This window comes from Tyto alba, unplaced genomic scaffold, assembly GCF_018691265.1.
Source record: "Tyto alba isolate M040663 unplaced genomic scaffold, T.alba_DEE_v4.0 Super-Scaffold_10, whole genome shotgun sequence".
Classification (NCBI taxonomy): Eukaryota; Metazoa; Chordata; class Aves; order Strigiformes; family Tytonidae; genus Tyto; species Tyto alba.
The window spans coordinates 17,379,619-17,395,447 of record NW_024881262.1 but is presented as its reverse complement, the minus strand read 5'-3'; the positions used below and the strand labels follow the sequence as shown (position 1 = coordinate 17,395,447).

Here is a 15,829-nt window from a genome sequence, read left to right as displayed (position 1 = left end):
GTGTGAAGTGTGACTAATCATTTTCTTGATACTAAAGCGAAGATTTAAGGCCTCTTTCAACAGACCTGTACCAATGTAGAACCAAAGCTGGTGCTTCATTCATGAAGCTTTCATCTCTGGAGTTGTCTGAGGTTGATTTTATGTTGAGTGACAGAAAGCAACAAAAGACAGAGCTGAGGGAATTTTTTAGGCCCTATTCTGAGGACTGATCATTGGTGTTGCCCCTGACTGCTTCAAGTGAGACCTGAACTTCAGTGTTGTACTTTTGTAACCCCAAATAAAATGCTGAATTCAATTTAGATTGGAACTCCTATGGTGAGACATAACAGGTTTTATTCTAGACACGGTAACAGTGCTTATCCTGTTTACCCTGAACCTATTCACTTGCAGTAAGACTCCACTATCCTCATTTTATGCAACTGATCATTGATCTCAGCCTAATGCCATGATAGAATGTGTACTTTTCTCTAAAACCAATCACCTTTCTCTTTTTCCCTTACTATCTTACAAGACTGTACGTACAACAGGACCTAAATGAGCCAGACCCAAGCACTGACTCAAGTGTGTGCGTAGTCTGGTCAAACGATGCTGTTGGAAGGGCGAGTGGGTAACTGAAACTGCACAGAGTATTGGATCTAGTTTATATGTCACCAAAGTACGTCTAGAGCTTCCTCTGAAGTACAGGATCCACCTGGCATTCCTCATCCTAGAATACCACATAGATCATCCAGAGCCATCTCTGAAGTCCCACAGTAAAGTAATGGATTAGTAATTTGTAGCAAGCTAGCACAGTAGTCATCCATCTCTGCACAGCAGTGCAAATGCCATCTTCCTATCTATGAAGAGCCTGCTTTCCTAATTAGACTCAGATTTCATCCTTTCCTCCTAGGAGTGGCAGAACTACAGCTTAAGAGAGTTGAGGTCTCTTTCCTTTTGATCTAGAAGCCAAGCTATCCTTTCTCCCTCATTACTGGGAAGAGTCTGCCTACTTCTCTGCATGATACAACATGGCACGTTACTTGTGAATGGAGGAAAGAAACCCACAAAGTTTAGAATTTAAAGCCCAGAATAACTTCCTTTTATAGAATAACGTTAAGTTCAGTGAACTAAAGCCAATCAGGTACCAACCTGCATTGTGCTCATAGTGCTTGGAACTGTAGACAGAAATATTTTGGTAGATCCCTTTTGAGAGTGATCCAAGAAGAAGAACTGGTCACAACATTTTATAAAAGCAATGAAGTAGATGATGGATCCAAGAGAAATTACAGCAAACAGATAGGAACAGTGAACAGCCACGAGAATAAATGCACTATGTCAGCAGTACTAAAGGAAATGGAAGTTGGTGACATCTGTTCTTTCTATGTCCTAAATATAAAGGTAGCACAAAACTGCCCCAATGAGAGACCAGATCTTTGGACTTGTCCTGGGTACATCAGTCATCATAATCTGCTTATTTATTTTTGGAGGAAAAGCTTTCTTATTAGGTAGACTGTGCCCTCCTGTGAGCCTCTCTGCATAAGGTGGCATGTATCAGTTATATCACAAAATGTTCAGACAAGAATTGCTGAGGGTAAGTAAGCAGCAGTAATTTATTGTCACAAGCTATTTCCTTTATAACGATCATGGAACAATAATTTTGGTCTGGGCTCTGAAAACCAGTAAAGGAATAAAAATGATCCCCTCCAACATTTTTTCCTTCAAGATCTGTTGTCTTTCTTAGCTTCAGAGCACAGGTCTTTGGCATGTAAAAATCAGAGGTCATTTGCTGTAATTTTGATGCTTTTATACTGAAAAATTATATATGACTTTGAAGCATGCATTAATTGAATACAAACATGCAAATAAATTCACATACATATATTTGAGTGCATTTTTGCAGGTATATTAATCTCTTTTTATTTGAATATCTACTTAGTTCAAACAGCTGTATATAAAGAGGGTCTAACTGAGGTAAACATTAAATGCCCATGTACGCCATGGAATCTTTCACAGACTAATGACTGGGTGATCATTTAAAAAATAGCAAATTTTGTTAATTATAAAGCCAGAGAACAAGCAATTAATAAATGCAAGATGTACTTTCCTCATTTATTTTGACAAGTGTTTAATTTAAATTATTTATGATTTTTTTTTGTAGCCTACTAGTAAATACTCTGCAATGAAGTTTGAAAATGAAAGCCAACTATATTAACACTGACCTTACTATAATACTCTGTTATTACAATTTTGCTCAGCAGTCAGGAATGATATACTTGGGGGCAAACCAGAAAGTGTACAAATTAGATTCTCCTGTGTAAGAATCAATTTATCATGCATATGTCACAGCTTGATGATATAGTTTATAAGATTAATAACACTGATTTATAATTTACAGTTATCAGTGTAACAATTGTGTTGTCATCCCAGATTTTTATTTTGATTTGCTGGTTTGATCACATCCATTTCTCAGCCAGGGTCAGGCCCATATATTGTGTGTTATATATCATGGGATATCTTGAGGTAGAGCTAAAAAATAATCATATAAATGTTGACCTGTACTACTTTCCATTTACAGTTTACTTAAAAAATCTGCAAGCTAAACAATTGAGTTCTACCACCTACTATACCCACACAAAAACATTATAGCCCATTATTTATAAATTATGACATACTTCAATATTAAACTTCAAACGGCTCATAGTGATTGAATAACTAGTGTGGAAAGCATTAAAAGAATAAAATGATTTTGCAGTTACATTACTTAATAGCTACAGGGAAATACTGATGTCTAGTGTCAATCCTTTGAAGTTCATTTAGAAGGAACGAACAGAGGAAACACAATATCCAAGGAGAATGAAGATTAATATAGGCGCAAATGTACAATGGATCGAGTTAATTTTTGAAGCAAGGCTACTGAAGTCAAAGAATTCAAATTTAGGAGTTAAGTTCATTGAATGGAATTGTCCAGCAGTATCATTGCATAGCTATGATGCTTGCTTAATGCTAATGATTACTTTTGAGGATAGACACACACACTTGACTGTAAAGCCAGATGATGTATGTATTAAGACAGATAAAGGGCAAAGCTCCTAAGCTGGAAAAGACGGGAAATGATACAGTATGGATTAAGAGCTGAGCGTATTCTGATGGATGACTGGCTTTTCCTTGGGCTCCCCATGCCTTCTGCAGCAGGTACTTTGTACATAACATACCTGCGTGGGAGACTGCACCCAATAACTGCATTTTACACAGATATCCTTAGCCACGGGTATGAGAAATCAGAACACCTCTGAAATCTATACCTCCAACAGAACCTAAGTCAGCTGAAAATTTCTTAACCAGTACAGTAATTCTCCTGCTGCACTGGAAGTTTAAAGTCATGTTTTGAAAGGAGGGAAGTTGGAGCTGTTTCAGAGGGGATTGAGAGCAGATGAAAGCAACATGAAAACTGGTTAAACCAGGCAACTGAACATATCCACTCTAAAGTGTAATGCTAGCACAGTACTAATAAAGTCAATGCATTTACAAAAAACAGCTCTGAACTTCTAAAAACTCCATGAGTTTTTTTTCCACTCTGACACCAGCCTTTCACAGAAACTAAATGACAAAGACTCAACTGATAAAACTTTCGAGATTAAACTTTGCTTCCTCCCAACAATATAATTAAACAATTTCCACTTGAAATTCTGAACACACCTATGAAAAAAAAAAAAGGCTAGTGACAGACCTAAAAGGGGTTGATAGGTTTTTCTTGGAATTTGTGTGTTGGCAGAGCGCTTCTCTTTTATATGCCGATATAATTTCCTTTATTTATAAGAAATAGCTAAATTTCCCAGCAATTTTCTGTTTTTCTTTTTTTCCTTAAATTGGAACATTACTTTGGTTCTACTCTTTTCCTCTGGCTCTCCCTCTGACCATTTAAAATTCCTTAACATGGCTACCGTAAAAAACATCTGTAGTGTTCAATACTTCAGTCTTTTATTTCAGATATTTTATATATTTCAAAAGAAAAGAGAAATGCAACACTCTTGTGACTACCAGGAGAGACTATGCTGTGTATCATCACATTTGCAGTATGCAAAAATGACATATGCCAATTATTTATTGTCTGAATATATAGTCTGTTCTTAGGAAATCGGTACCTCCAGTAGGAGGCAAGTGATTAACAATCATCCTTCTTTGCTTCCATTTTTCTGTTGTGATCATGTCACATTTTTAAGACCTGATAAGACACAAAATGGACTTTTATTCCAGCTGGTATTTGATTTTCTCCATGTGATGGAATATCACTCTTCTGTTCAGCTCATGTGCCCCTCTTTTTATTCATTGGCATGGACGATTTTGGCAGTAAGCAGAAGGCAAAATCATTTATTTAATAAGGTAAAGATGCCAGAAGATGCAGATGTTAATACTCATTTGGAAATAGTTTGATTGTGCGGCTAATATTAAAATAAGTAACATGTTGGCTTCATAGAAATCAATTTTTCAAACAAAACAGCATGGGCTGCATTAATACTCCATTAAGGAGTTTTCTTTTCCTGTCTTTCCCTGACATTAATTAGAGCACTAGAATTCAGAGTTGACAGCATCAAGCACATTAAAATGGTCAGGTTCTTACAAACTTTGTTCTTTCAAATCACACTATACAATAGGTTGCTGTCTAGGTAAAGTCTATCCATTTACAATTTTTGCCTGATCTTCTATGGCGTCTTTAATGCAGTCCCTGGGTATGTACGTGACAGTGATTGTACTTCTTTCTCAGTGCTAATGAAAAAACAGTCAGATCACACATCTTTCTACCTGCCACTGGGGCATGACTGTACCTACCATGTTGCAAAAGGTATTTATGTAGGTGCACTGAACTAGATGATTTTTTTTTTTTTTTTTTTTTTTTTTTTTTAAATCCAGAGGTGGCTGCAACTCCCTGGCAATGTTTAGTCCTCTGTATAGTCACTAATAGTTGGGAGAAAGGAGGAGGGACCGGGACATGCAGAGAAGCACACAGTCCCTGATCATCCCATGGCACTCTATATTTGCTTCCTTGAACTGTCATCTTTGGTTCTGCAGCTGGGCAGAAAGTAGTGGGATTAATAGTGGAACTAATAGAGATGGGACAGTGTAGGGAAGGTAGGGAAGAAAGATGGAGGATTTTGGCCCAATCTAGTAAGTCTTTGGAAGAACTATTCACTGTCTTTATGGATTTGTTCTTAAAGATTAAACCATCTCAAATATAGCAACTGGCTTCTAGAAGCTTTGTGTGTGATGTCATGCCCAAAATGAACATGCCATTTTTGCATACTAGAGGCATATTATAAAACTGCTTTTATTCAATAAAATGCAAAACTTACCTGTAAGACCAGTGGCTTCTGCTGATAAGAAGGCACTCCAGGAGAGGAGGAAAAACAGACCAGTCTCCAACATAGGAAACTCACACAGCTTTGTAAATTTTGTCAAGTGCTAAAAGATTACTAAGGAAAAATAAAAACCCAGCTGTTTTGTAAGCTAAAATTGTCCCCAGCCTGATAAAGGATGAAAGATAGAAAACACCCCCACCAGACTCATCTATGCAAGTTGAATTCAGGAAAAACTGCACAGCTTCTAAATTATCTCAAACAAAGAGCAAAATCCAGCACACTTTAAACAAGTGAATTCTACAAGTCAGCTATTTCAAGTACTTTTGTGGTTCTTGAACTAATGCCTAATTGGTTGCATTTGATATTCTCTTCCCAGAAAAAGGGAAAAATAAAGTAATTTTGTCCAGTTTTGTGAACAAACTGGCATTTCTTTGCATTTGCATCAATGTAAGACAGATGGAAATTGCTGCTCTTTCTACAACACTATTTTACATGAGGAACTGTAAAACGCACAAAGAAATGCAGGGCAACAGAGGTACATTTTATTGCTAGTTTGGGTAAACTGACTGATTTGATCTGTAGTCTAGTGTTTGCCTTGTATTTTTGTATAATTGCTGCTAGTCTGTAGTTCATTAATAAGTTCCTGTAGTTCATAAATTAATATTTTAACCTCAAAACACTTTCCTAAAAATGTAATTATTTACAAATAGTAAAATAAAGATGAGAGTCTTGCCTAATTTTAAAAAGAAATTTGCATATTACATTCTTTGTGGATTCTGACAAGTGAAATTTCCTGTCCATTTACACTTTGACTGTTTGCAGTCTTGAATCAACAGTTAAAAGGTTCAGACTCAAACTAAAGATTGTCGTCTCAGATAACACATATTTTTTCCGACATATATGGATTTTCTCTCTGAAAACAAACCATAAAGGATATCAAAGCTGTGACAACAGCATAAGAAGATCCCATGGCAAATGATCCAGCAAAGATCCCCAGGAAATTTCCCACTGACTGGAAGAAAGCAGCAGCATCAAACGCATTAGGATTCTCCTTAGGACTGTAAATGGATATAGAGCTGAAAATAAAAAAAAGAGATGGGGTAAAGGGCGAGAAAAAGGAATAATGATTTCAATCACATTGTTATGATTTTGGAATCAGTAATTGAAAATGGACATTTTTAGGGACTCAAAATGCAAAACAAGGCTTCTCTGGGCTAATAGCAGATAGGAGAGCAAAGCAGATGGAGACTAGGGGGGAATGGTTTATTTTCAAGGTATCACACTGGAAATAAATAGTCTGCCAGTCAGTAAACATTTTTATACTGGAAGTGCCATAAAGAACATTGTTCCCAGGCCAACTAAACATTAAAAGGTGGTAGGTGTATAGATAACGGAATTATTTATTGCCCATATGTTTCAGAGCAGTTATATATTCACAAATATTCTTGATAAAAAGTGCAGTTTTATGGCTGAGGCTCAAATGGGTGACACAAATCACAGAAGGTACCAAATCTGAAGCAGCAATCTTGTCATAAACCACCTAGTTCCCTTCTTGGCGTAACCCTTCATAAATAGAGTTGAAACCTTATCAAGAACTCAACAATAGGAAACATTGTGGACAGAATGAATGTTGTCCCACAGAAAGAAAATGCTGCAGTTGTCAAAGGTCATCTCCTGTATCCCACCCCTGCGTACATCTACCAAGAGTATTTTTTAAATGGGAAATGATCCACCAAAGGGAAGGCCATGCACTAAAGCATTTTTGAGAGTTTCAGTGTTGTTATTTGCCACTAGTCAGTTATTGCCCAGAACACTAGTAACACCAAGTATGTATGGCTTTTTCCATGTTGAGATATTAAATTTAACAGATACCAAATAGTTGTAAACCTCCCAAAATAATTAAGCAGCATATTAGATATTTGTGGTTCTGTTGCTTTCTGTACTGTAGGTCTTTTATGTTCATTGTCAAAGAAAATGTAGTGAGCTTGGGAATGGATATCAGAAAGCAGCTTGGATTGCTGGAAAATGATTGGTATTTTAAGCATTAAAAATTTATATTTTTTAATATGTTTTGAATATTTTAAGCTCTTGCATATTAAGAATGTGATCCCTGCAGTCTGATATCTTCCATCTGGAGATGAGGCTTAGAGATGAAACTCTGTATGGAGGATTTTCTAAACAGTTGCATTCATTTAGAAAACTCCAAATAACTTGAAGACACGTGAAAACAGATCTCACGCTTTCAGTCTGTAAAAAAGGCACAAGGATTCTAAAGGCATATGGTGGAGCACCACTAAATACGGGTGGTGAATACTTATCCACTACAACAGAAATTACTAAGCACCAAAATCTGGTGTCTCCAGTAATGCTGATTAGCACCGCTACAAAACTAGTGCGGTGGTTTGTAGTGGAAAGTGATACTAATCTAAGTACACAAAATACTGTTCCCAGAGGAAATGCTAATCCACAACATGGTGTTATCTGAATTTTCAGTCCTCTTTCAGCTGTGACTCTCTTAGACCAGGGTCAGTTACAATTCTTTGCTTCTCTTGCCTTCAGCTGATTCTTGAAATATTTGTCATCTCTGGCCTACGCAAAATTTATTATTTTAGACCCCATATGAAATAAAGAACTATATTAAGCCACAGATACATTCTCTAAACTGACAGAATAGTTCTATTAAAGGAAATCCTATCAGCTGTGATACTGTACATTTATAGTATAATTTACTAAGTGTATTTTGTATACTTAGGGAGGGCTTCAGTTTAGTTATTTAAAGTTGAAATTATTTGGTAGTGGAACTGGAACTGTTAGATCTAAAACTTTTAGGTGTGTCTTGACAGGAAGGCAGCTACTTGATTCTCTGGTATTTACGCCAAATAAGTATATAGAGACTGTAGCTGCTGTTCTGTATTGCTTAGTGAATCATAAATCAGGAAATGATCTTTTGTGCTACCGGTACTGCTGCAAGCATTGAGTGGTGAATTCAGAGAGATCAGCCTGACTGCACCCTAAAATCAAGGAAAATTGTTCTGTTCTACTGATGGGCTCTGCCCATGGAAGGGATGTTCAGTAATAAAAAGTACAGCAAAAAATCTTAACATGGAGTGAAGGTTTATTAGTCAAATGTATGCTGTAGCCATTAACTGACTATGTTAACCTTAAGGCAAGAAAAGTTGACTTTGTTAATACCTGTTAGAGTTCCAGTTTGCCTACTGATTTACCAACAGCTTCCAGGTATGGAGAAAACTAGAAGAAAACATCCTATTCTTAATGTGGTTATTTTAGGAACAAATATGGAGTGACTCATTCTCACTGGGAAATTTTTCTATTCAATATGCCCCCCCCAAACCCTGTGATTTTTTAAAAGCACCATAACACAACATATGCTCATTATGCTAACTGTGGTTTCTGGTCTAAATCTTTCCAGAATTCAGGTTTCCCTGCAGCTCAAATAGTATTTAGTTCTATTTTTCATTTTGTGTTATTCTGTACTAGTATAAGAAAAAAATGGGTTTATTTCTCTAAATTCGTATCAGAGGTGGATTAAGTAAATCCTGAAAATAAACGAAGTAGAAAACTATTTTCAGAGATTGATAAATGAACAGAAATAATGACAAAAATATGTTTTATCTGCCATCTGATATGAGATAGAGTGGAAGGATAGGAATAAAAGATTTTTGTTTGGTCCTCACTGAATGCTTGATAGACATATCTCAAACACCTGCCCCCATCCCTAGTACCTATCTGTATGTAAGTTTGGTAATCTCTGCCTCTTCTTCAGTATGGAGTTAAGAATAATACTTAGCTTCCTTGCTGATTCTTATAAGGATTAGCCAGCACTTTCTGTATTTGAAAACTATTTAATAGGTCCCTTTTTCTTTTTGGTTCTTCTGTGCTTCCTTGACCTAATAACAATGGACAGGATCAAGTGCTTTCACAACTTTCAAAAAGGAAATATAGGCAATATTTATTTATACAATAAATTACAAGTTAGGATGGTAGCTTTTGCTTGAAACAGAAAGAAGGATTAACAGTTTGTGCCAGTTGTACCACGCTGATCATTCTGCTTCTTCCCTCCCCTCATCTGTTAAGATCATTTTAGGATGAAAGCTCTGCATGATTAAGAATGTTTCTTTCTATGGACTTATATAGGCCTATAATACTAAAGATCTCCAGGACAAGCAGAAGTGCTATTGCAACAGAAAGTGTACAGTCACGTTTCGAGTTGCGTCTTAGTTGAATACTTTTTACATCTTCAGTTTTTCTCGAGAAAAATCTCCTTTGTTCATAAGATCCTTTTCTTCCTTTAAGTTTTCCGAGTCTGTGATTATAGCATGATGTATTTTCATTTTAAAACAAATTGAAAGCATTTAGGATTAGAGCAAAGATTTTTCAGTAAGTCATGGAAGTTTTTTGAGGAAAACTCTGTAGGTGAGGTTAAATCTTGTATTGGACCTTTTGTTCCTGTCAAGGCCTGACATACCTAGGGCTGGTGTGGCAGCATCAAATAAAGAGATGCTAATCAGTTGTAACTAGCAGAACAGCACAAAGATTCTTGGTTTTAATATAAGCCAAAGTGATGCAACACATGCATCATATGAATTTTAGAAAAAGGTAATATGCTGAAGAAAATACATTCAAGCATCAGAAGGAAAATGTGTGCAAACAGCAGAAAATTTCAAATAGAATGATGTGGAATCAATGATTAGAAATAACCAGTAAACAAACTGGTTTATTCCATTCTTCCTCCTTCTGCCTATTTGACCAACATGAAAACAAACAGCTTATTACCTTTGGAGAGGAAGATTTCTTTCCACTTGCTAAGTCAAAGGGCTTCCTCTTGCCCAGTGGCCTCCTTGCTATTTGCTGCACTATCATGCACCATGTAATACTGTACAGAAAAGAATCAGGAACAATCTAAAGAAAAAAACCCCATACCTGAAAGTACAGGAAGGTCAGATATTCCTTAAAATACCTTCCTTGAATGAAGTGGGATCTCCCTCAGGTGACAAATTATTATATAAATACATGGTGATTTACTCAGCTGCTAATTAAGAAAAAAGAAACAGGCCGGGGATAAAAAAATATTCTAGAGTTCAAGGTTATTTTTAAGAGTGAAAGAAGCTTATTTTTTCCTGACATTATACAGAAAAAGGTAGGTCACTATACTGTGTTAGAAAACTTGGAGCCTTCAGAAGAGTGGATAGAATTGAACAATTTCTATTCCCACACAACTTTTTAACTATATAGTTTTCCTGAAAGTGTTTGAAGAAAGCTGAAAAGACAGTACTATAATTTTCCCACAATGTAAGTGTTTGAACTGGAAGCTAGATGTGAAATCGCATGCATAGCACCAGACACCTACACCTTCTTTGACAAGTTTTAGGTTGGCAAAGCCTTCCAGGCTTCCTCATGAAATAGGTCCTCACACAGTAATAGTAAGTAGATGAATTATAAAAATGAAAAAAAATGAGAGAAGATTGGGATGTGACTATGTCAAGCCAACAAAAACATAGGAAGTAGAGTAGGTTTGCAGACGATTAAGGGAGAGCAAAGAAGAGAAGAGTAGTGCAGGAAGGACAAGCAAAAGCAGCCAATTTTAACAGTATTTGAGGCAAATATATATAGAGATGCTCTAGATGAAAATTTCCAACAGCAAAGTTACTGCATTTTTCAGATGTGTTTAAAATACTGAACAGTAAGCAATACAAATGCACAGAAGGTGTATTAAAAGAACATAGATGAGTCTTCAGTACATCCTTCTGTATAAAGAAATCTGTCTCCTTGGAATTTATTCCTGACAATATTTTCAAATGTTTAGAGAATTAAGGCTCCAAAAACATGGATTTCACAGTCATATACATTTTAATCTTTCTATTTATATGTGTGTAAGAACTGCAAAAAAAAAAAAAAATTACTGGTGGCTGAGTTACTGCTCAAGTGTCTAGCATTTGAATCTTCATTTTTCTGTTTATCTGAAACTTTATTCTTCTTGGAAATATATCACATCAAGGTTTTTATTCCACTCACAACCTGTTTTCAGCACACTGTAAGTATTGGCGTTGGTTTTAATTCTAGAAAAAAAGTTTAACGGTTATTTTAGAAACTATCTTATAGCTGGGATTACACTGTGGTCCTTTTTCTCTCTGTCATGGCATATTTGCTTCCTCTTTTTTCTGTCCTTTTGTTCCTTTCTAGGCTTTTCCAGACTTCCTAAATGATTATAGGACGTTTTATTTTGATTACTTTGAACCAAACTAACACTTACTGTTGTTGTATATAAGGCTTTTACTGTTTACGGAAACCTTTCTCAAAATGGATTTGTTATCAGTTCCAAAGTGGCTAGCTGACAGCAGATGTCAGAGCACCAACCATGATGGAAAGGTAAAGCTGTCACAGACTTTATGGAAAATGTAAGTTTTCCCATTTATGAGGAAAAGCAATGTCTGCATGAAAACAAAAATAAGGAAATCAGGATCTCTGCTAGATTTTCACGTAACATCAAATATGGTAAGGTAGTTCTACTGACAGACTCAGGCTCCTTTTTAGGTGACACAAAGCATTTTCAGACCTGATGTTACTGAATAGCTTACTACATTTGTCAGTGGTATTACAGAGCAGCTGTGGAATTCGAGTGACTCTGTACCTTAACTTGGGCAGTCAGAAATCAGTTTAGCTCATCAGGAGTAATTTTTGGCAGATAAGAAATATTTTCACCAATGGTAACTCTTTCACTTTTCTTCTGTGTTCAGGACTGAGCTGACACATGGCAACAGTTTGCAATACAGCCAGAGAAAATAATGAGTAGTTCGTTTGTTCTGGGTAGACTTTCTCGAATGCAGATCTTAGTTCTCATCTACCCTCAAACATCAGAGACGGCAGAGATCTGTCATTCTCCCTCCTTCTCCTCTGTCTCCCTAGCCACTACCCTTAGGAAGCCTGCGTTAGCTCCTTAGGGAGCCTTGGAAATCATCTCTTTATCATGGTGATCTCATTCTTGCCCTGAAAATTCTACCACCTTTTGCCTTAAAACGACCTGGTATCTCACCCACCCAATGGGGTTGAACCCAATATCCCGGTGGCCAGGAAAAGCCTCTGCCAGCCCCTCCTGACAGAGGTGCTGGGAACACCCTCCTCTGATCCTGATCAGAACTCGGTCACCACAGACCTATAGTCACTACAGACACATAGAAAGGAGGTGTGAGATGATGGTTTTGACACTGAGTAATGACCTAGTGGGCCTGCAGGCTGAACAATTTCAAGTGTAAAGTCATATCTTGATCTAGTGTGGAGCTTCTCTACATCTGTGCATCTGAGAAATGGTATGTCTTCTCCTAATGTATCTGAACAAGTATCTTAACTTTTCATTACCTCATTCTAGGCAAATACTACCCTATTTTTATCCTTGACAGAAAGAAATCCTGATGAACAGCAACCTGGACTTAAAATTCTTTGTGAAAGAAAGCTAAGGCTTTAACAGTAAAATACATTTGTATCTATCTGAGGCTTGGTATAGAAATGTTTCATTCTCAAATGACTGCTATTGCTTCTAAATGTCTAATTTTCATAAATCTATTTGAAAATATCACAGTAATTTTCCAGTGACAACTCTTTTCCAAAAAGCCTGTCCCATATCTTTGAGAGGAATGAAGCACATCAGCAGAAAACAGATCGCTGATAGTGGGTCGTCTGTGACAGCATTTTCTGCATTCTGTGTTATGCTGTTACCAGTGCCTGACTGTCCTTACTTATGAGCTGATCATATCAAAAGTCATGTAATTTACAGATTTGTGTCTGCAACTATGGTCCTTTCTCATTTGGATATCAGAGGTGTAATCTAACTCAGTGTTTAATTTCAATTCTTTTCAGAAGTTGCATAAGGAGAAATGGTCTGTGTACTTAGAGCAGTTTGAAATCTGTCCTCCCAGTTAGGGAGCTCTTAGTGGCTTCATTAACTGTGAAGATGCATATAGTGCAACGAAAATAAAAACAAAGAATCAACCACTACGGAACACACATATATATAAGTAAATTATTATTATATTAACATGATGAGCTGGATTTCTCTTCTGCCTTGCATCTCTCTGTAATCACTTATGCCCATGTAAAATGGAAGTTATAAATTAGAACAGTGTTGTAAAAAAATATGCAGTTTTTCTGCATAGAAAGCATGACTCTAAAAGCTACAAATCTGTGAAAGAAACATGTACACAATGGTCCACTTATATGACAGTTCTTACCATTAGTATAAGGTGATGAGACCGTGGAATAAGGATTTTCAGTGAAAATGATGCATCTCTTTTGAAAGAAAAAAATTGAATTTATGGGTAATTGAAAGTGTTCTATGAGTGTACCGGAAAGAGTTTAATGTGCTCTTGGAGGCCTAATTCCATCCACAGCTCAGGTTTATTTGTACAAAAGCGTCAGAATATGATATTATGGGACTTAATTTACTCTACACACACAGAATGCAAAGAATAAAACAACAGAGTACACTAACAAGCTGCTAACTGATGTGTCCATAAGAGGTAGGGAAGATGATTAGTGGAAGGATGGGTGGTCTTAATTAAACTCCCCTTTCGTACTAAAATTGTTGGGATAACTCCAGGATGAAATAATGAAGCCTTTCAACTACCCATGTCTTTTACAGTGACTGCACTGTTGCAAATAAATGTGACATTTATCTATGTCAATTGAATTCTACCTCCCTGTTGATAAAACGATGTAGCCTGATGGTTGCCTGCACTGAGTGATACACGTTAGAACGCTGCAGCAGTCTACCACTGAATGACTATGATTTACTGTCATTCTGCTTGAGCGCTCTAGATGAGAAACTGCCTCAAACTACTGTTACAATGATCAGTGTTTGAAGTAACTCCACTGATTCAATGTAACTAGTGTTACAAAAAAAGTAGAATATGGCCCAAACACTTCAAGGAACATTTCAAGGAGCTCTGTTAGCCATGAAAAATCCTTTACCCTCATGGGCAACTAGTAGAAATTAAGCAGAAGTGGTTTGCACTAAACCTTTATTGAACCATAATTTTCTTAGAATCGCAGAGCCCATGAACTCATAGAGCTCAGAGAAGCTTAAGACTGAAATAACAGAAAATTATGCATATTTTATGCCAGACAGTACTCCCTTCATTTAGAGTTTGACTTATCATCATAACGTTGTAGCAGAAGTCACTACACCTGTCTGCAGTGTGAAATACCAAGGGATGAATAGCATCCTTCGATTTGTAATAGCCAGTCCTTATCCTTCGCAAATGCATAGTCCTACACACATCACCCTCCTCTATGGTTTAAATCAACTTCTCCTGGAGAGGTAGATGGTTAAACAGTACTACAGTACGCTGTAATCTTCTCTGAAATCCCCTTGAGTGAATCTGAACGAAGGGCTGGAGGGGCAACATCAGACTGCTTAGCTGATGAATGAAAGAACATATACAGCAGGTTCTTATTTAATATTTAAAGAGCTTTTCTCTTCCATGGCCTCTGTTTATGGAAATCCTGAGACTGATGAGTTCAAGGGCGTTACACCCAATTTCTGTTCACAGACAGCACTCCAAATTCACTGGAGGCCTGTCTGAAGACAGCTCAGTGTTCCCAGAGACAGTGTGAGAAACCTTTACGTGCCCAGTCCTCCTCATCTTGAAGAAAAAAAAGTATCCTCTTTCACTGCTTCTCTCCTCTTCATCAGTGAAACAGGAAGGAGCTCCATTCCTGAAACTGGTCTGCCAAGCCTCGACTGTTCCCTGTAACTGCCTTGTTTTAAGTGTAACAGAGGAAGTAAAGTTTACCTATGAATGTTGAAGAGGCAGGACAGAAATGGGAGCATGATACTGGTGATATGCTACAAAGAATTCAAAGCATTAAGTGAGGGAGCAAGAGGAACTCAAAAGAAACTATATCTTTGTGACTTCTACCAGATCTCAGTCTCTTAAAAATATAACGTATGAACCACATGTTTTTGTAAATTTTTCTCAGGCACGACAGAAGTAGTTTCAGTTTTTCTTGTGTCTTTCTTCTATGTTACCTCCCTGAAATAAACTGTGCATGACACAAATGTAATTTAATGAAGCTGAACTAAATGATAACCTTTGTTCAGAACAAACCTAGAGTCTAGTAAGTAGTCAATTAAGTATGGGCACTCTTTTTCTGTTTAGAGATCTGTAAGCTACTGTTTGTGTTTAGAATATATCTTAGAGTGACCTAAGCCTGCTGCTAGAGGATGCAGGTACTTGCCAATACTAAAGTGCTGTGCCAAATTCCTGGCCTATCAACAGCCTCAGGCTTTTTTCACTTCCAGAATATTTTCTGTCAGAGATTCAGAACGGAGCCCTAAGTTTCTCTTCATACAACTTCAGCAACTTGTGAACAGAGTAGTACACTGAGGGGCCCAACGCCGAATGCAATTGAGGAAGATAAACTACATTAAATCCCATAAAAATTAGAGTGAAAGGAATCTGAAAGTCTATCTAAAGTTTTTT

General features: G+C 36.9%; 1 protein-coding gene across 3 annotated transcripts in view; it reads right to left on the bottom strand.

The window, feature by feature from the left end:
- SLC9A9 (solute carrier family 9 member A9) overlaps window positions 1–15,829 on the bottom strand; it is a 208,675-nt gene that overhangs the window by 121,341 nt on the left and 71,505 nt on the right. For all 3 annotated transcript variants that reach the window (XM_033005451.2, XM_033005452.2, XM_033005454.2), the window contains exons 7-8: window positions 6,271–6,409; window positions 5,328–5,433 (exon numbers count right to left, since the gene is read on the bottom strand). In XM_033005451.2, the coding sequence (XP_032861342.1) occupies window positions 5,328–5,433; window positions 6,271–6,409 (245 nt within the window). The remainder of the gene's footprint in view (window positions 1–5,327; window positions 5,434–6,270; window positions 6,410–15,829) is intronic.